The sequence below is a fragment of the Anabrus simplex genome, chromosome 7, assembly GCF_040414725.1.
Source record: "Anabrus simplex isolate iqAnaSimp1 chromosome 7, ASM4041472v1, whole genome shotgun sequence".
In the NCBI taxonomy this organism is placed as follows: domain Eukaryota; kingdom Metazoa; phylum Arthropoda; class Insecta; order Orthoptera; family Tettigoniidae; genus Anabrus; species Anabrus simplex.
Window position 1 is genome coordinate 130612495 of NC_090271.1, and position 21925 is coordinate 130634419.

Here is a 21925-nt window from a genome sequence, read left to right on the forward strand (position 1 = left end):
ATCTCAAAAATGTAGATGTTACAGATGTGAAATTTGATATGTTGAATCTGCTTTAAAAGTAAAGAAACATGTATTCTCGGGAAATCCAATGAAGGGGAGGAGGGGGGTGGAAGAATTGAAAAATTAATTGACTGAATTGTATGAGAATACATACATCTAATAAAAGCTAAAGTTGTTACAGACATGAAAATAAAAATTGTTTTTTTTTCACGTCAACTGTTCTAAGAATTCTATAGGAGCACAATTACTTATTCAATTATATTGAATTATATTATATTTATCTATATACTTACTTTCCCGCAACCGAAGAAAATTACTGGATCATCAAGCTATTCTCCATTTTACTTTGGTGTTTGAAACCACAGTGCCTGATGTTAAATATATCGTGCTGATCACCGGGAGCTGGCAAGTTACTTCAATAGATCTACTCATCTTCAACTCCTGCACGATTATGGATCTTCGTATGTGTTCGATTATGATATGACTTTGTGCCTGACAGTGTTTAAAAATTAGCTCATTTAACCGTTCTCCGCTATTCATAATCATTATAAGACTTTGCCTAACACTGCGTGTGCCATATTGCCGCTCAGAAAATTACGCACTGTTTTCTTTTAAGTGACTTACATTTTACTTCTTCTGAATTTTACAGTGTCTACCCCATTCATTTTTATATCGCCTCTTCTACTGATCCGGAGTGTACTTGATCTTTTATTTCCTTTTCCTATGCATTGTTTTTCATGTTTTAATCGGCTGATGATGACCTGGACTAGGGTCGAAACCGGTACCACTTCTACTTATTATTAAATAAGAATGTAATTCACTACATTTCTTATTCTTTTGTATTGAATAGGTTGAATCTCTTTATCAATTATTTCAATTTTAACTGTAATATTCTTCAATATAGAACAATGAAATTTTTAACTTTAAAGGCAAATGGTAGGTCATATTACAAAACAGATAGTGCAATAGCAGTTCAATTTGGAGAGATCTACAACTTTGATCCTGTGACTTAATGTCGTGCATCGATTGTTGATGCGTTAGATAGCGCTACATTTCTTGATTATAATCAAATCTCTCCAACTTGATTGTGACTGGCATTAGGAAAAGGGGCCTGTATTTATAATGAAAACTCCCCATCTCTACTGTGAATGGCAGTTGCCAAGTGAGCCTGGCGTTTTGGTAGAAACTCCCGAACTTGATTGTGATTGATGGTAGGAAATGTGGCCTGCCATTATCAACAAAACTTTCCCAAATCCTACCGTCATCGGAAACAACATATGGCATCCTCCCTGTTTTTTCTTGGATAGCGCTAAGAGACATGCAGTTTAATATAATCTTACAGTTATTTACGGAGAAATCCGTATACAATGTAGAATATCGTAGCGAAGCACGGGTACATTTGCTAGTTCATATTTAATTTTTCCTTTCATTTTTGTTTTAGTTTTTAATTTTCAAAAATCTTAGATGAATATTATCTGTTCTGTTTTTCTATAATATAGTAAAGGTCTTATTCTTGTACATTGTCTAGTAAGTTTTTCACAAATTTTTAGAGTAAAATGTCAAAATATCAACAGTTTTTACTAGGTATCCCAAAGGGGAGCTGCGGAAAGAATATTGTTGGTCGGGGAGCCCATAGGCTCAAAAAGGTTAAAAACCACTGTCTTTCAAAGTAAATAGCAAGGATGCTCTAAACACTGCCTTTGTAGAGCTGATGATGAACATAAAGATGGTATAAAGTATGCCTGCCAAGTCGGTTCAAGTCCAGGCTTGAGAAATTCATGGTGACTGATGGAGCCCATATTGCTTCTGAATGTATGCTACATAATATTTTTATGAATTTATTGAATTTCAGTTCTTTTCTCTATATAATTACCATTTCCAAATTTACCTTAATGACTATCTGAAAGTGAATCTTTGAGAATATGCTGGATATTTTATTTTATTCTTTCATTTAGCAAGAACTAGTTCACGACTAAAAATTATCCATCAGTTGTGATTTCAGCAAAAGAGAAATTCAACATATGACAAAAGTCTCCTTAAGCAAGAAAAGTTGGAACTGCTTGTAATGAGTGCTGTTAAGTCTTCAGCCCAGAGGCTGATTGGATTCTCAAATAGCACCACCAAAGTTTATAGGGAAACTGGAAAACTGAAAGTGGCACTATAATGAGGCTTACAAAACATGGTGAGGAGTGAGATAATTTGCCATTGTTTTCTTAACTGGGCCAGAAAGTACTATTGCAGCACAGCTGACATGATGAGCAGTACCTTTCATAACATCCAGATGCACTAGTAGTGCTTTGAATGTCTTTACTCAGCGCCATCCATATCTCAGCACCTTCCATACTGTCACAGCCATAAATGAGACTGAGACTTTGGTGGAAGTTACATTTTACTCTGGCATGTGCCAAGAGACATATGTAAAGATAGTGTTCAACTACAACCCTCTTTTGAAGCACATGTAGTGACAGTGTACTAGGGGAGATACGTAGCTCCACTTGCTATAAATGTCCACCTTTGGCTTTTATACAGAGTGGTCCACCAGCCCCTTAAAAATTTGTTTCATGCAACCCAGACAAACTAAAAATATCAACCCCTTTCCTATAGAGGATTACTACCATGAAATACTGGGGTTTAAGCTCTACAACCTACCTACCTACAACCTGTTTTCCAGTCATTGACCGGGTCAGGAATGAAATGAATGAATCATATATAGGCTATTAGTACGATGGGGTCGCCACTCCCAAAGTGTTAAGTTCTACAATACAGACATAATCATTAGTACCAGTGGCACTTCAATTAAAGAAACTGAATTCTTGAAATGATCAAATGATCACAGCTCCAAATAACACTTACACAAGAACAGGACGTGTACATCAAATCAACGAACAGATGCCATATAGAATACGAACTTCCTGCTGGATTGCTAGGCCTCATCCTAGCTAAGGCAGCAAAAGAGCAAACCTCTTTGATTAAGAAACCAATCCATACAAGAGGCAGGTTCAAATCCTAGACAACCGAGGAAGTAGCCATGCAGTTTGGGTCATGTATCTGTCAGCTTGCATTCAGAAGATAGTGGGTTCAAAATCCACAGCCAGGAGTCCTGAAGATGGCTTTTCCATGATTTCCCATTTTCACATCAGGAAAATGCTGGGGTTGTACCTTAACTAAGGGCACAATCGCTTCCTTCTCACCCCTAGTCCTTTCCTGTCCCAAATTAGTAGCCATTAGACCTATATGTGTGGGTACAACGTAAAGCAAATTGTAAAAAGAAGGATAGTCCTGACCGGTACCTTTGTTTTTACTGTCTATTACTGTGGACATGTATGGGGATATACCTATTCATTTCCAAAGAATTGATTTTGATTAGGCCCTAAAAAGGGGACTGTTTGTTTTGGATTTTACGTAGTGTAATTTTGATGAAATTGTGATTCATTCAAAAAGTGGCTGCTGCTAATAATAATAATAATAATAATAATAATAATAATAATAATAATAATGGCACATGGCTTTTAGTGCTGGGAAATCCCAGAACGGGTTCCGCTCGCCAGGTGCAGGACTTTTGATATGATGGCCATAAGTGGCCTGCAGGTCATGATGAGGATGAAATGATGATGAAGACAATACATACACCCAGCCCCTGTGCCAGAGAAATTAACCAATATTGGTTAAAATTCCCGACCCTATCGGGAATCGAACCCGGGACCCCTGTGACCAAAGGCCAGCACGCTAACCTTTTAGCCATGGAGCCGGATGACTATTAATAAATAGGCTGCATCACCACCCATTTTGTCTAAAATTCACTGACAAACTATTCCCCAAGTATCAAAGTCAGATCGTGAAGCTTCTGGTGTAATTGCATATGGTGAAGTTGAAATTCAATATTAGATAATATTCGCATAACAAATGACTGGCTAATGTTGATCCAATGTACAAGTGACTGTGTAACAAAATGAAGGACATTTCAGACAGTGCCTAAATGAACCTTGTCATTATAATGAGATATTGCAGGATATTTCTAATGGGAGGTTTCCTTCCAGGTGCCCCAGTTGAACACAAATATTGTTCAAGATTTCAAAACGTATTGGCTCTTGCTTTTCTTCTTTCAGGAAATCACTTAGATACAGGCATTGTGACTGATACGACTTCTGTCATGTATCTCCATAGATGAGTAACCTATCAATGTATTCACCACTGGAATACATCACAAGTGTAGATTAGTAAAAACAATTATTTCACTCTCACTATGTGTGTGAATGAGTAAGCTTTGTGTTGTGACTTTCTGTGAAGTTAAGGCAGTATATTTGCTGAATGTAATACTATGTTACTGTCTCGGAGGAGACATACTGGTCTACAGTACATAGGTACAATCAAGCTGTGAATACCATTAAAATTATTTGAATAGATAAAGATTCAAACATTGGATCTATATTCAGATCTCAAAGACCTTACCGGTACCACTTCAATCACAATGACTCACTCCTTGCTCATAGAAAGTCTGTTACTTATGCCTGCCCCTTTCACTTTAACATTTAATTTCCATGTTTTACCTCTGATTCATGTTTTGTAGCTCTGCTGTAGCTTCTATAGCAACAGATCACTTTGCACAACCTACTAACTTCTCATCATATTAACAGTATTTGTAGTATTACAATACACAATAAATAATATGTTTGTGGAATGGTCCTTTCATCTTGATGAGAATATTGCATATATCCATTCTTCCTGTGCAAGTTTGGCTTGTTTTGCATTCCTGACATGTTGATAGCAGAGCTATATCAATTTTAAGGACTAACAGAGAGGGATTAAATATTCTAATGAATTTAAGGGGCTGGTGGACAACTCTATACAAGAAATAAAGTTTCAGTGGTGTCTGATTGGCCCACTAACTGCCAGCATCTTGGAGAGGTGGCATTACAACTGATGAGCTCGCTGCTACAGTGGGGTAAAATGCTGGTAATATCACGATTGAAAAATGTATAAAACATTTGGAATAATTTCAGTATTCTTGTTCATAAAGAATGATATCCTTAAGGAATGATATCCATAATAACTTTTGCGTTACTGAGGTCAGTAATGGCAAATTACTGATGAATTTTACCTGAGGTTTGTGCGTATGCTTCCATCTTGATAACAGGTTTATTCAATGGCCATTGTGCATGATCAGTCTGATATTTCTGCTTGGCAGAAGATAATGGTCTGGTCAAAATCTTTCCACCACTTACAAGATTACTTCTGAGGCCTTTTGGAGATAAACTCAGGATAAACTGTACAGAGAAAGATACATAACTGTTCAAATTCTTTAATGTATGACAAAATAGTATAGGATGTCAGTTTACAGTATATCATTATTTCATACCATTAGTATTTCATTATACCTTATAGAATAGTGCTTCAGCTAGCCCCTTGCGATAATCTGCTGAGGCATCAGGAAGAACATGGTCTGGGTTCAGTTCAGAATGTAAAGTGCGTAGTGCAGCCTTCAATACATTCCCATTGAAGAGTTGTTTTCCCTGAAGGTACTCCTCTGTGCGAACTGCATGCATCTGTATAACAGAAGAATTACATACAGTATCCTGCAGTTACGGTATGTAAAAAAAAAAAAAAAAAAAAAAAAAAAAAGAAGAGAGACTTAACCAACATGATAAAGCCATTGTTATTACTAAAATAGCTCCATCTGTGGATCAATGGTGGAATGTCAGCCTGTGGATCCCAAGAATACAGGTGCAAATCTGGTAGAGGTAGCTGAATTTTTGAAGTGAAGATCAAAGTCCATTCAGCACCTCATTGGCATGTTAAAGATCTCACGTGGTACATTTGGTGTTCACCAAACAATATGAGTTAAAACTTAGCCATAGTTCGCACAACAGAGATCCATTTCTCTGCCATCTGGTACAGTATAATATAATACTTCATTAATGTTAAATCCATTTTACAACACAATAGAGAAATATAAACAAAACAGAAAAACTAAAAAGAAAGGAAAGAGTCAGTAGAGTATAAGAAGGAAAGAAAAAGAAATGTACTAATATATAGAGAGGTTATAGTTCAAGTAAGCACAGGAAAGTAATAATAGCTTCTGGAGATTGTGTAAGTGATTTCTAAATTTTGACACTGAGTAACATTAGTGCAATACGACATTCCCAATGCTGTTACAATGAATACATCTGTAATGTCAGGTGGAACACACTGTTCATGTTTACAGTCTATAGAGCCAGTTACTGGTTTTTGGACTTTTCACAGGACTGCCACTGATATTTACCTTATTTCTCACTGTATTCCCTTATCATAGTCAATACGGTAAAACTGAATAAGGTATAAATGATTGGAAATTGTATTCTCTGTAACTCTTTTTATGCAATCTTTTCGATAGAGCCAATAAGATAAGTATTTTATTTAAATTTTGGTGCCTTCCCCTGAACTACCATTTTATTCAATGTGAATAACATTATTTAGAGCCTAGACTGTAGTTCCTTATTCCCTGATTTCACATACCATTTTTCATTAAATTCTATTTACCCATTTTCTCATGGCTTGGTGTTGATATGGACTTAGCAATAAAAATCGAAATCCATGAATAAAAATGTGTAAATGATTGGATATGTATAACTTAAATTGTGTAATATTTATCAATAGGACCACAAATAATATAGATTTTTGAAAATTACATTTTAGGCCTTCCCCTAAACTACCATTTTACTCGGCGAGAATAAAATTATTTATAGCCTAGATTGTAGTACCTTATATCATGACTTTATATACCGATATTCTTAAATTCTCTTCAGCCATGTTCTTTTGATGTGTATACAGACAGACAGACAGACAGACAGACAGACATGACGGAAAATTAAGAAATACTTTTCCTTGTTACTGTGGAACACGACCGATACAGAATTAAGTTACCATTATTTTTTAAATTCTGAGCAATGTATAGACAAAACTCTTATTTTATACATATAGATATTGTTTACAGAAAAATCAGTTTTTATAAACTAAAATACAGAGATCTGTTATTTAAAGTTGGATTAAAAGTGTACTTTAAGGTATGTCAATGAATAATAACAACTGCAGTAACATCATTACTTACAAAAGTAGGGTTGATACCACCATAGACAATACGTGGCTTCTCCAGGACTTGTCCATTGCTTGTCTTGTTCAGTTTAAAGCAGAAGCCAGCATTGACGTAAGCATGAGCATTCTGTGCTCTGGGCATGATCTAATAAGAAAGAACTGAATTTTATGCCAGTTTAACCAATCATACTGTATTATTTGACATGATTACATAAAGGATAATACATCTAACAATACACATAGTTTTATACTCAATAGAAAATGTCAGGCTTGCAGCCAAGAAGAGGCAATGTGCATCTCTGTGGTATAAAATTGAAGGCTTTATCATCACTGCTTTATCAGTTAAATTTTATACCATGAAAGTCTTAATCCGAAAGATAATTAGGCATTACACATACAGAATATCTAGCAAGAATTTAAAAAAAAAAAGAGTTATTACTACCTGTTGTAAGTTCAGGCTCGATGAAGGGAAGGTTAAGTTGCAGGAATTTAATCTCAGGATAAACAAAGCCAAAACAGCAGTGATGGCAATAAACAGAGACAACCAGTGAACATCATGCTAGGAAACCATCCACTGGAAAGTATGGAAAACTTAACATACCTCAGCAGTGTAATTTCTTGAGACAAACTAGCCACAAAAGAGGTGGCAAATAGAGTGCAGAAGACCTCTCACTTTTACCAGTAAGTACAAAAACTTCTCTAGGATTGCAAAGTACCAACAAAATCAAAGCTGGCAATGTTCAGTCAGTACTTCATACCAATCTTAACCACCTATGGTATCAGAGCCTGCACCCTCACTAAGAAGGACTCATCAAGGTTGCAGGACATTTCAGATGACGTTCCTGAGGTCCACAATTCAAAAAACAAAAGTGGAGAAGTTAAGGAATGAAATGGTTAGAGAAGAAGCTGGGAATGGGACATCATTGTTAGATTGGTCAGCATGTCCAGACTGAGGTGGTTTGGGCATGTAAGGAAGATGGAGCCAATAGGGATAGCTTATGTTAACTTGGAGAGACATGTAGCAGGAAAACAGATGGTGGGAAGACCAAGAACCCACTGGATGAACATAGTAAAGGTGGACATTGCAGATCGAGGAAGGACACTGGAGGACATTATAAACAACAGAATGTATCTCAATAAGACAGAGAGGAAGAGGCTCGCCAACAGTGTCCGAGAAACTGGAACTTTCAAATGATGATGATAACTAGCTGTTGTGCCTGTCATTGACACGACAAAAAACATAACGTGCATGATTTCATTTTTGTCAACTATTTACTTTGTGTTCAGACTTTCATCTCTGCCCTCTGTTTTTGCATGGATCACAAAATCCATAAAATCCAAATATCAGATCAATATTCAAAAAGTAGAGGCATTGCCAGGACAATCCCCATTGCAATTCTCCATATTGCTAGTTATTGGTACTTGGACTGAATTTTCACATGACCTCCACTGCTACTTCCCTTGTTATTCACTGTATGATACATTTTTCTGTAAAACTAACTTTAACAGAAATACATCATGTTTTATATTTTAGGCACACTCTGAAGCTCCTCATGATATTTTCCTTATTTTGCATAAAGTTAAACTCCTCTTGCTGAATTATTTTGAACATTGATTAGCTAAGATCCCATTTTCCCTTATTATGTTCTACTAAAATACCCTTGTCCATTTTCCTGTGATACTGTAACAGACTGACAAAAATTAAACTGAACTTAATGTAAGCTATTATTTGTCCTGTTTGGTATAAAAACCACATACAGGTTAATATTAAAAAAGAACAGACAGAAAGGCAATTTTTATTAAGTTATATCAAAAAAATCTACCTATGTAGGATCATTATTACACAAAATTTATAAATCTGTTTATAAAGTTTATAAGTTTCAGTAATGTATTGTTTATTGGCAAGTTATTTTTGACCACAAGTTGGTTTAAAACAAAATTTATACAGGCTTTTTCATAAGTAGTGCAAATACCAATAAAACTAACACTTTTTAAAAAAATGTTCAGGGATGTATTACCGTACCATAAATGTAATAGTTTGAGAAGAATATTTTTATAAAAAAACAAACAAAATTTTCAGCCATTATTGTACAAGATATGACATTGGCACAATTATTAGATAGTATTCTCTTCTTTTTTTTCCATTTATTTTAAAAATATATTTGAGGCACACGGTTCCAAAATATGCCTTATCTATTTTTTTATGAAAAAGTTCTTAGCTTATCTCTATAACTCATATGATTTAGCATCTTTTTCAACAAGAAAACTGTTCCTAAACCCACTTTGTCACCATGTAAATGTAACACAAATTCAGGTGATGTTTCCAAAACCTGCCTTATCCTAAGATGTTGGTTCCAAAATCTGTCTTATCCAAACATGGGGCACCGTAACTGGAATGTATCTCAAATAATACTCTATGAAGTAAGCATTAGTACGATGTTTGTGAAGCTCCAGGTTCACGGTGCGTTTTTGAAACTGTTGGCAATACTATTCCTGATAATTTCATCCCAGTTTATCACACTTTGGCCAGCCCCGCTGTGTAGGGGCTGCATGCCTGCCTCTTACCGAGAGGCACTGGGTTCTATTCCCAGCCAGGCCAGGGATTTTTACCTGCATCTGAGGGCTGGTTCGAGGTCCACTCAGCCTACGTGATTACAACTGAGGAGCCATCTGACGGTGAGATAGCAGCCCTGGTCTAGAAAGCCAAGAATAACGGCCGAGAGGATCCATCATACTGACCACATGACACCTCGTAATCTGTAGGCCTTTGGTCTGAGCAGCAGTCTCTTGGTAGGCCAAGGCTCTTCGGGACTCTTGCGCCATGGTTTTTTTAAATCACACTATGATTGATATTGAGTCACTAACATTCATATCCTTCTATATTTTTATATAATGTGATTAAAATATTTTTATGATTTCAAAGAGCATAAATAATAAAAGAATGTTGATTATAATGTCAATTAATGACAAAAATTATCATTATAAAGTTTTAGCTACGTTTGCAAACCCTGCCCTTATCACGATGACAGTTCCAAAACCCTCCTTATCCAATGTTGAGTTCCAAAACACGCCTTATCCAATCTTAATTTGTAATGTAGCTCTTCAGTTATATCAATGCATGTAAGTATGTTGATATAATAAACATGAATAAATACTTTTATTCTACTGAAGATGAACAAGAAACGTTTTTATTTCTCTCCTGAAAAATTTGCTAAAATGGATAAGGTGTATTTTGGAACTGTGTGCCTCATTTACTTTCTGGACTTGCATGTAAAATTTCATTGGTTTCATACAGAAGAGTTGGTTGCTATGGGAACAGTTTCATTCTTGATTCATTTTATTAGCTCTGTAACATTCCCCCAAAAGTCTACATGCATCAGTCAGCCATCCCTCCACTTAACCATCCTCAATTTTCTTTCCAAGAGGTCACTAGCAACCAAATTGAAAAAGTACTATACTCTATTAAATCTAAAGCAGTAGGAATAGATGACATCCCTATGCATTTCATACATAATATAATAGGCACTATCCTCCTGATTATCACACATATATTCAATTACTGTCTCAGAAATGGAACTTTCCCTGCACTCTGGAAACAAGCTAAAGTCATCCCAGTGCCCAAGATAAACGATCCTAAACTGACCTCTGACTATCACCCAGTTCCTATTCTTCCAGCGCTTTCTAAAGCTTTGGAAAGACTGGTGTATGATCAAGTACTGAAATATTTAAATGACTATTCTCTCCTTGACCCATCACAATCGGGCTTTAAGAAAGGGAACAGCACTGCCACGGCTGTCCTTAAAGTGACAGAAGACTAGCTATGGTACAACGACAATACTAACGCTACCGGATTTCAGTGGTGCATTTGATACAATAGACTTACAGCTACTAATTAAGAAAATGGAATCTTACTTGTTTGACCCTTTAGTACTGAAGATTTTTATGTCATATTTGAAAGATCAGAGGCAGTGAGTGATAACTCACGAAAGAAATTCAGAATGGCATACAAGGAAAGTGGGCACACCACAAGGTAGTATTTTAGGACCGTTGCTTTTTACATTGTTTATCAATGACGTTTCATCTTCTCTAAAAATGTGTAATTATCACCTATATGCCAATGATCTCCAAATATATTACCATTGCAGTTTAAGCGAATTACCAAACGCAGTAAAATGCCTAAATGATGACATGAAACAACTCAGTGAATATGCTCTCGCAAACAGACTTCTCATAAATCCATCAAAATTGCAAGCTATCATTGTCGGTTCCCAGAAGCTCCTACACAAGATCAACAATTTGATAATTCCTCCTCTACAAATAAATAATAGCACAATCCTGTACAGTAAAACCGTGAGAAATCTTGGGGTGACTATGACTGAAACACTAAATTGGACAGAACATATCAAAAACGTAGGTCAGAAGGTGATTGCTACTCTACACCCACTGAAATTAAATAAAGACATTGTACCACTAAATATGCGGCAAAGACTAACACAGACCCTAATTCTTCCTATCCTTGACTACTGTGATGTAATCTTGGTAGACGCTACTAAAGAACAAACTGGGAAACTGCAGCGTATTACGAATTGTTGCCTTAGATTCATTTTTAACCTAAGGTATGATGTGCATATTACTCCTTACCATGAAGCACTGTACTGGTTAAAACCTGATAAGAGACATGAATATCATATACTTGTCTTAATACACAAACTTCTGCATAGTAACTCCCCCCAGTATATTTCATCTAAACTTCACTTCCTCTCTTCCTTCCATAACCGTAACACTCGCTTGGGGTCCACTCTAGCTATTCCTCTTCACCACTCTTCTGTGTATAATAATTCTTTTATTGTAACAGGTTCTAGGCTTTGGAATTCCCTGCTAGTAAGTGTCAGGGGCATTGACTCTTTCCTCAAATTTAAAATAACTTGCCGAGACTTCCTGTTGAGAGTTACCGATTGAGGTGTGTATATGTGCGTGTGATTGGTAATTGAAAAATTAAAAATGGTTCTGTTAATTTTATATAATGTAAACGTAAGGGTAGTTTATAAGTGTGTAGATTGTAAGTGTGTGTGCAAGTGTCTGTGTGAGAGAGAAAAGAGGACTGAATTAACGAGCTAATAAGCTGCATATTGTGTAGGTGTGTAACTTAAGCTTAATTAGGAAATAGTATAAGTAGTATAATTAGTAATAAGCAGCCTCAATATTATTTGTTGTATTGTGGTTGAGTGTAAGAGAGGGCCGGGTGCCCTAACTTCGCCACATAAATTTACCTTTGTCATTGACTTCTACATCGCCGCCATACTACCAACACCTCGCACCACTGCCTATCATACTACTGAATGCTGCATGCTTCTTCCTCTTTGCTCATCACTTCATTGTCTAGTCACACGTCGTCTTCTGACGACTTTCTTGAATATTTTCGTATGTCTCCAGAACCTTTCATTCTTTCCATTCTTTCCTCAGTCCAATCTTGACTGTGGTGTATGTGGAGGGCTCAACATCTTGCCATGCTGCATGCTGGTCATGCCTTATTATCATTCTGCATCCAGGACTTTTTATTTGGGAACACTTGCTGAACAAAGACATTTTAATATTTGCTGGGACTTGGTTTCCCACGACTCTCCAGAATCTGGTGCTTCTCATATCTATTCAAGACATCATATATTCTCATAACTTTGTACATTTGGTGCAAATGCTATTAGTGCATATAACTAGTTTTGGAGTTGAAACATCACGATGTCTGACTGTTGGAACATTAAGGGCAACATTCTCCATCATTGCATTACAGACTCTTTTATCAGTGTTGATAGTTTTCTAAATTTTCTGCCCTTTTACTTTGCTCAGTGAGGTGCCATTTCCCATCCCTGCCTGTGATCCCCCTTTCCTTCCCCAGTAATGGGTCCTTCTCGTTTTTAGGTGTAGCAGGGCTGAGTGGCTCAGAGGGTTGAGGCGCTGGCCTTCTGAACCCAACTTGGCAGGTTCGATTCTGGCTCAGTCCAGTGGTATTTGAAGGTGCTCAAATGCGACAGCCTCATGATGGTAGATTTACTGGCATGTAAAAGAACTCCTGCGGGACTAAATTCTGGCACCTTGGCGTCTCCGAAAACTGTAAAAGTAGTTAGAGGGACGTAAAGCCAATAACATTATTATTTTTTAGGTGATTTAATTTGTGTAATTGTACTTGGGTATTTCATTTTATCTGAAATTTTATTGTAATCAAAGTTTTGTGGCCAGTTCAGGTTACTGATATTTCATACTTTTCTCAAGTCTTAATTGAGGTTGTTATAGCTACACTGGTTTATCGGTCCTCTTGCTTGTTGTTTGTAATATGTTTATTTAAAATACAATTGTTATTGATCTTGTTATCAATTCTTTTCATATCCTAATTTTTGATCCTTTGGGTTTTTCCACACACCACTCAAACTCTGCTTATTGGTTCATCTTGTTTTTTTTCTTCTTCTTCTTATAATGTCTCACATATTTTAATCAATGGAGCGCATTCACCATACATTTCTACCAGCAAACGATGACTTTCCACAGCATTTATTATTATTATTATTATTATTATTATTATTATTATTATTATTATTGTTGTTGTTGTTGTTGTTGTTGTTGTTGTTACTTTCTCACTATTCTGAAATATCGTACCAAGTTATAATATATCTGACTTCTGCCTATTTGAATCTTATATTACATCACAGACCGTTAGCTGAGGTAACTCCACAGCTGTCTCTGCACCACCTATTTGGAAAAACATCTTCTTGATATTCTTGAGCACAGTTAGTATAATAAGGGAAGTACCACCTTGTTAATACCTGATTGAATCATGTGGAGTGTCTGGATCTTCAAAATTTGGATGCAAGACAACAAGGAATTCCAAACAGCAATCACCTTTAAGTGTCTCGTCAATGGAATAAGGATCCAAGATTCTGGTTCACAGAGTCCCCCCCCCCCCCCACATATTTACTTTTTGAGGACACTGTGCGTTTGTGTATGTGTGCCATCCAGTGTGGATTCTTGTCTGCCCAATACCTGCAATTTCGTCTGTTAATTTCTACATTAAGACAAAATGAAGCTTCATCAGAAAATAGCACATTTGATACAAAGTCTGAATTTTTATCACAGACATCAGTCATTATCTCACAGTACTGTAAACTTCTGTCAAAGTCACCTTCCATCAACTCCTGTAAAGTCTGGACTTCATAAGAGTGGTGTTTATATCAATGCAATATTCTCCAGGCAGTTGCTTTTGAGATATCAAATACAGCTTCTAATTCTTTGCTAGAAGAATGTGGTTTCTTTCGAATTGTTAATAAGACATCAAATTGTACAACTTGATAATGGACGACTTTTAATATCTCTGATATGTCTGTGTTCTTTGAATTTTGTTTGTATTCTACTTGCAGTTTCCTGTAAAATAGGTTGCCGATTTGAACAAGTTTCTTTGAAAAGTATGCATGCATCTTGTTGTGAGAGTCTTCTGTCACCAACTCAGGAATTTAATCCTTTTAGTTCCTGTTAAAAAGCAATTTATTTTAGACTGATATCATGAATAGGGCTTGTTGTGCTGCACTTTCTGGCCCAGTGAGGAAAGCAATGGCAAACTACCTCACTCCTCATCCTGCCTAATACAGCATGCCAAATTATGGTGATGTCATCAGTTATTGTGGTTTCACTAACCACATAATCTTTGGTGGTACCATTTGAGGATCCAAATAGCCTTTGGGCTAATGACATAACAGACAGATCATGAATAAACTCCCAGGCGACTGGAGTTGGTCAACTATGATGATGATGGTGATGATGATGATGATGATGACAAATATAGCAATTTTTTCACACAAAATCTGATTCATAAGTCAAGAATTATACTGTTTCCACAACAAAAACTTGTGTATGAAACAAATGAAATTTGTATGCAATTAAAGAAAAGTACCTTTCAGAAAAACAGTAAAATGAATAGGTTACCATTTAAAAATGTTGTTATTGATATGACACACTTGCTGCTCTAATTCTTCCCCACAAGATCATCCCTGTTTTCAGGTAATGTTAAGTAAATGATGTCATGCATGAAGTTCTACAAAAATAAACCCATTTCTTCACATGCAGCTGGAATGTTTACTAATGCTGTACTGTGAGTGAAGTCATAATGTCAACATATACCCCTCCTATCATGCACAATGCTTTTACCATCCTTCACCACAGGTACAGCAGAGAGTTCACCTACACATCTGGAGTTTGGACTGAAAATCTTTGTCTCTAAAGCATCTTTTACTTTAGGCAACCCAACTTACTGAGCTTTACATATCTGAAGCATGCAGTACACAGATTTAATCCTGCTACCTTGAAAGTGAGCATCTACCCAACTGTAGTAATCAGTCGTTCAGAAATAGCAATTTTCCTTACCACTTCATACCTCAGAGGAGCTCAAAGTAATGATTTCCCTTGTCATTCTATTTACTAATAGAGGATTTATTCATTTGTATTTACCTTGTAGGTCCGTACCACATATTGAGATCCCAGTGGTGGTAGTTTCACCTTGAGGATTAACTTCCGGTTCATGTCCATATCCAAATATGTCTGCATATTCACAGTCTGAACTGATGTTGGAGATGAGGCTATGGATATACATGTAAAATATCATTAATAGATCTTTAAAACAGTTGAAATTACTATGTTTAGTATGAAGATGTCATTTGATAAGTTACAGATCTATTGTTTACCAAATTGGTTCAGGCATTAACTGAAGTCTTAAGGAAGTATAGGACTACATTAACTTAGATTTGAAAAGAAATAGATCGATCAATAAATGAATCTGTATTTTTAACCTCTTTCAAAATATCAGAGTTCATAGAGCTATATCATAAATTTCTTTCATTTGTCTTGAAATTAATCCTCAACTTTTAAGATATAATCTATTCACTTGAAAGTTGGACTTGGATTAGGAAGAATAGGGCAAGGATGGTAAAATGGTATTTTCATCACTTCATTTAATAAGCTGGGTGCATAACGTATTTGAGAACATGGAATTTTGTTCCTGCAACTATGTGCAAATTAATTGCATTGTTTTTGAAATTTGCCAGGTGATACGTGCACAAAGTTTGGAAGGAGTTAGAAGAATCCAGTGGGGATGGGTCACAAGTAGCCAAGCACAAAAAAGATTCACACCGTTTGTGTAGTATGAAGACACCACAATTCATACAGCAGGTGCAGAATATCATCTATGAGAATCCTAGAATCTACTGACAGAGGGCACAGTCCATACTGTGATGCATGAGAACATTTAATATAAGATGTAAAGAAAAAAGGCAGTTCATGTTGGCACACACAAAAACAATAATGCCTCCTATGAGCAAAGCAATTATTGAACAGGTGGAAACAAGTGGAAATCTCTGAGGTGTATTGATTAGGTGGACTAGCAAACTACCAGGAGTATGCATAATTTTTTGTGGTAAAGAAAACACATAATTTTCAAAGGAAATTCATTTTTTGTTGATTCGAAATATTGGCCTTCAGCTTCTACATACCTCGCCCATCTTTCAGGTAAGTTATGAATACCATGCCAGAAAAACTGCTTGTCTTTTGTGGCAAACCATTTGTCAAGCCATTTTCCAACTTCCTCGAAATTGCTGAAATGCTCCTTTGTGAGTGCATGCCCCATTGATGTCAGTAGATTCTAGGATTCTCATAGATGATATTCTGCACCTGCTGTATGAATTGTGGTGTCTTCATACTACACAAATGGTGTGAATCTTTTTTGTGCTTGGCTACTTGTGACCCATCCTCACTGGATTCTTCTAACTCCTTCCAAACTTTGTGCACGTATCACCTGGCAAATTTCAAAAACAATCAATGATGAAGAGGTGATAGTCAGATGGCACCATGTTGGGTCAGTATGGCGGGTGTGGAAGGATGTCCCATCCAAGCGATTTCAAGGTGTCTTTCACTGGTTTTGCTGTGTGAGACAGCGCATTGTCGTGTTACAAAATCACTTTGCCATATCTTCTGGCCCATTCCAGTCATCTTTCGATCAATGCATGATTTAAATCAATCATTTGTTGGTGATAGTGTTGTGCATTAATGGTTTCACTGGGCTTCAACAGTTCATAATACACAATACCGCTCTGGTTCCACCAGACACAAAGCATGGTCTCCATGCCAAAGTGATTTGGCCTTGCTGTTGAAGGACCAGATTCGCCAGGTGACAGCCATGATTTTCTCTGCTTCAGCTTTTCAAAATAAATCCATTTTTCATCACCCATCCCAATTCGGTACAGAAATGATTTTCTTTTGTGGCATTGAAGCAGCATTCCACAAAGGATTTTGCAATTTTCCATTTGCCGTTCATTCAAATCATGTGGGATCCATTTACTGAGTTTATTGATCTTCCCCATTGCTCGTAAACCTCTGATGATTGGTTCTTGTGACACACTGAATGCTTGTGCCAATTGCTGTTGAGTTTGAGTCCAGAGTGCACAATATTTTTCACATTGAAATCACCCCATTTAAATTGTCGAAATCATGTCTCACATTTTCTAATTGATGGAGCGTGTTCACCATATGTTTCTACCAGCAAACGATGACTTTCCACAGCCTTATTTTTCATTAAATAAGAAAAGCAATGCATGCCGCAAATGTTCTTTATCAGGCACAAACGTTGACACAATCACTGAATGGTACAACACAGATGTTAGCGTTTGGCGGACTCAACTTGTGTGTGTTGGTAGGTTTTATGTATCCACAAAGATGCACACGAGATGCTGTCAGTTGGTACAATTATTTTATTCACATGTATTTGCAAAACACATGCATAACCTTAATCACTGTTGTCAAAACCAAAACATTCACGTCACGAACCGCCATTTAAACACAAATAAAACAGTTGACTGCTTAAAAGCATGTTGTCCACGTGATCACAAGTATAACCTTGCTACACCATGACTCTTCAACCCATAACTTCCAAATCATAACTAACTTTTACCGTCCAGATATATATACCCCTTATATATGTGCCTGGCCAGGCATCTAGAAAGTTACCTTACAAAAATATATCTTCTCGAAAACTCAAGTGTGCATAATAAACAGATTATAATGTATAGAATATTCTCAATCATTCTCGTGCCTATACCATTCTGGAAGTTACAGTGTGTTTCACAATTATGGATTTCAGTTTATATATACAGGTAAGAATAAATTGTAATATTAATTCATGGGTATTTAAATTAACTGAACTGATATAAATGTTTATATACAGGGCCTGTTTCATGACATAACGTCAAAAACAACGTGATAATATCAGATGTACACATGATGTAATAATAATAATAATAATAATAATAATAATAATAATAATAATAATAATAATAATAATAATAATAATAATAATAATAATAATACCAAATGGATGTAACACTTCACAGCTATACTTACAATAATAATAATTGTAAAATAATAATAATAATAATAATAATAATAATAATAATAATAATAATAATAATAATAATAATAATAATAATAATAATAATAATAATAATAATAATAATTCAAGCTCAATATTTGCATTAGTTACCCATGGGTGAGAGAATGTTGTTTTCAAGTTATATCTGTTATCGCACTTGAGTCAGGTTAATGTCAGACGAACAAAACAACATATATGGCAAATTCATACGCAATGTACAGTTTGCTGGCACCATCTCTTAATGGAATTGGAAAAGACCTTTCCATACACGTGGTAAATTAATGTTCTTAATTAAGTTGTATCAATATGGACCAATATTATGAAATTTGTTACTTGCTGACCATACTACAACTTGTAATCTGCAGGCCTGTAGATGGGGCAGCAGTCACTTGGTAGCTCATGGCCCTTCAGGGCTGTTGAATCATGGGGTTTGGTTTGGTTCTTGCTGGTATTCACTGCCTTCTTATGAATGGAATTAACTCTTTCTATCTTAAATATTTGGAAGTAATTCATTGCACTTCATAAGTACTTAAATAATCACCAAACACACTTACCTATTTCCAGTTTAGCTCCCACTGTTTCAAATATAAGAAATAAATCTGAAGGGAACTCCCGATGTTCATATTTGATTGAGAGGTTTCCTGCTATTGTTCCAGTCTGAAAACAAAAGAAAAAGTAACACCAGAGAAATTTAGAAACTGAAATAGATACTTCAGATAGTGTGTTATTGCTGGAGTAATAAAGAATAAAATAACCACAATAAATATTCTACTGAAAATTTTATAATAGTATCATCAAATAGCAAGTGAAGTTATATCCAGAAACGTATTCTCCATCAGGAGTCTAAAAACTCTTTGTCTCCAGCTGCAGTAGACTGGTCTTCAATATTTTATATTATACAAGTAAAGACTTGGTTATTGATTTTTCTTCACTAAAACTTGCGTGAAATGAAGAAAAAATATTCCTTTCTAATTCTTTAGTCACCAGGCGAGTTGGCCGTGTGGTCAGGGGCCCTTTCCTATAAATATCATCACCATAAGACCTATCTGTGTCAGTAGACATAAAGCAAACCTAAGTTAGCAGCATCCTTCAATTAAATTCATTATGGAGATAGTGTCAGACAGATGCCTTACTTTCTTGAGTATTCTAGTAAGAAAGAAACCAGATGGCTCCTTAGGCCACATTATTATTGTAAGTCTACCCAAACAGATCACTATCTATATGCAGATTCTCACCACCATCCAGCACAAAAGCAGGACAATCTCATGACACTCACCATGAGGGCAAAACTAATTCATGAGCCATCAAATATCCAGGAGGAAATGGAAACACTCAAAGTCACACTCAAGGGTAATGGTTACAACAGTGTACTGATTCATAGAGCCCTGAATCCCAAAGGGATGACTAAGCAAAACTCACAGAATGAAGAAGTGAAGGGAACTGCCTACCTTCCTTCCATGCACAATACCACACATTGAATTCCCAAGGTCCTCCGCAAGCACAACATAAAAATCGTGTTTGGTACCATCACAAAAATTCCTCATAGTTTACATAGAAGCAAAGTTGTCTAAATTTTACAATTTTAATAAAAATATTGATTCTTTCCTAATTAAAATCCTTTGAGAGTCACTTACATTTCTGACTGGTACATTTGCGATGAGGTCAATATGTTTAGCAAGTTCATCCAAGTAGCTGTACTGAGAGCTGTGTTCCTTGCTTACAGCCTGTAGAGTACTGATAACATCTGTCAGAGTCATGTTACCTCCAAGATTTAACTGATCATCTACAGAGTACTGGTGCAGCTCTTCAATTCCACAAGTGTCAATGTATGTCTGAGGTTTTACTGTCCTTCGATATACACCTGCAATGGAGGCATTGAGCAGCATTATTGAGACTTCAAATAATTTAATAAAATGTCCTCTGTTAGTACGGTAGAAAGAATTCTAAATTCAGACCCTGATATTCTGTGTAAGTATTTTAGGAAATAATGTCTGAAATCAAGTTCCAGTAAGATAGAAAACTGCTTCTTTCACCTAAATAACAGGTAGGTTAATAATACTGTACATTTCACTCAATGACAACAAACAAATTAAGGTTGTAAAAAAAGTGCAAGTATCTTGGGGAAATTATAATGTGGAACCTAAATGTGAAAGCCTCAATAGAACGCAGAACAACAAAACTGAGACAAGCACAATAAGTCACATGGTCAATATATAAGAAGAAATCTCTCTCGATAAATGCCAAATTCAAACATTATGGTTCAGTAGTTAAACCTGAAGCAACTTATGCAAGTGAAACTCTGTTTAAGTTGAATACCAAAGCAACAACAGATAAAATCCAAAAAACAGACAGAAGGATCATCAGAACAATCATAAATAAAAACCATCAAGTAAATGGACAATGGAGATTGCTCCCTAATGAAATAGTCTATCAGGAAAATGAATCAATTTGGATACAATGCAAAAACGGAGAATTGCCTTTTTCAGCCACATAGTAAGACTACCAGAGACCAGACTACTGAAACAATTATTCAATTTCTTTTGGAAAAATAAAACCAAGAACAACTGGTTTGTTGAGCTCCAGATAACAATGAAACAAATTGCAGAGAGAGAAGAGAAGAGGATTCTGAGAAGTAGAGGTACAAGACTAAAATTAAAAAGTTGGATGAAAACAGTGCACCATTACAGATGAAGAGAGGGCAGCCTGGTCAGAAAAAAATGAAGAAGTTCTGGGAAGAGAAGAGGAAGTTGAGAAAACATTACAACTAATATTGTAAAGACTGTAGTGTATATGGATTGATTTAAGTGCTCCAATGTGGGCATAAACTATGTAAATGTATTATTATTATTATTATTATTATTATTATTATTATTATTATTATTATTATTATTATTATTACCAGGGATTTTTACCTGGATCTGAGGGCTGGTTTGAGGTCTGCTCAGCCTATGTGATTACAATGGTGAGATGGCGGCACCAGTCTCAAACAGATCACTATTTACATGCAGATTCCCACTACCATCCAGCACAAAAGCAGGACAATCTCATGACATTCACCACAAGGGCAAAACTGATTTGTGAGCCATCAAATATCCAGGACGAGATGGACACACCCAAGGTTAATGGTTACAACAGTGTACTGATTCATAGAGCCCTGAATTCCGAAGGGATGACTAACCAAAACTCACAGAATGAAGAATGAATGCTGTCCACATGACACCTCATAATCTGCAGGCCTTTGGGCTGAGCAGCAGTTGCTTGGTAGGCCATGGCCCTTCAGGGCTGTTGCACCATGGGTTTTGATTTATTTGTTTATTATTATTATTATTATTATTATTATTATTATTATTATTATTATTATTATTATTATTAATATCATCATCATCATCATTGTTACCT

General features: G+C 35.9%; 1 protein-coding gene across 1 annotated transcript in view; it reads right to left on the reverse strand.

The window, feature by feature from the left end:
- LOC136877356 (uncharacterized) overlaps positions 1-21925 on the reverse strand; it is a 156625-nt gene that overhangs the window by 89461 nt on the left and 45239 nt on the right. The window contains exons 6-11 of the mRNA XM_067151329.2: positions 20161-20387; positions 19081-19183; positions 15559-15686; positions 7085-7213; positions 5376-5543; positions 5099-5264 (exon numbers count right to left, since the gene is read on the reverse strand). Coding sequence (XP_067007430.2) covers positions 5099-5264; positions 5376-5543; positions 7085-7213; positions 15559-15686; positions 19081-19183; positions 20161-20387 — 921 coding nt within the window. The remainder of the gene's footprint in view (positions 1-5098; positions 5265-5375; positions 5544-7084; positions 7214-15558; positions 15687-19080; positions 19184-20160; positions 20388-21925) is intronic.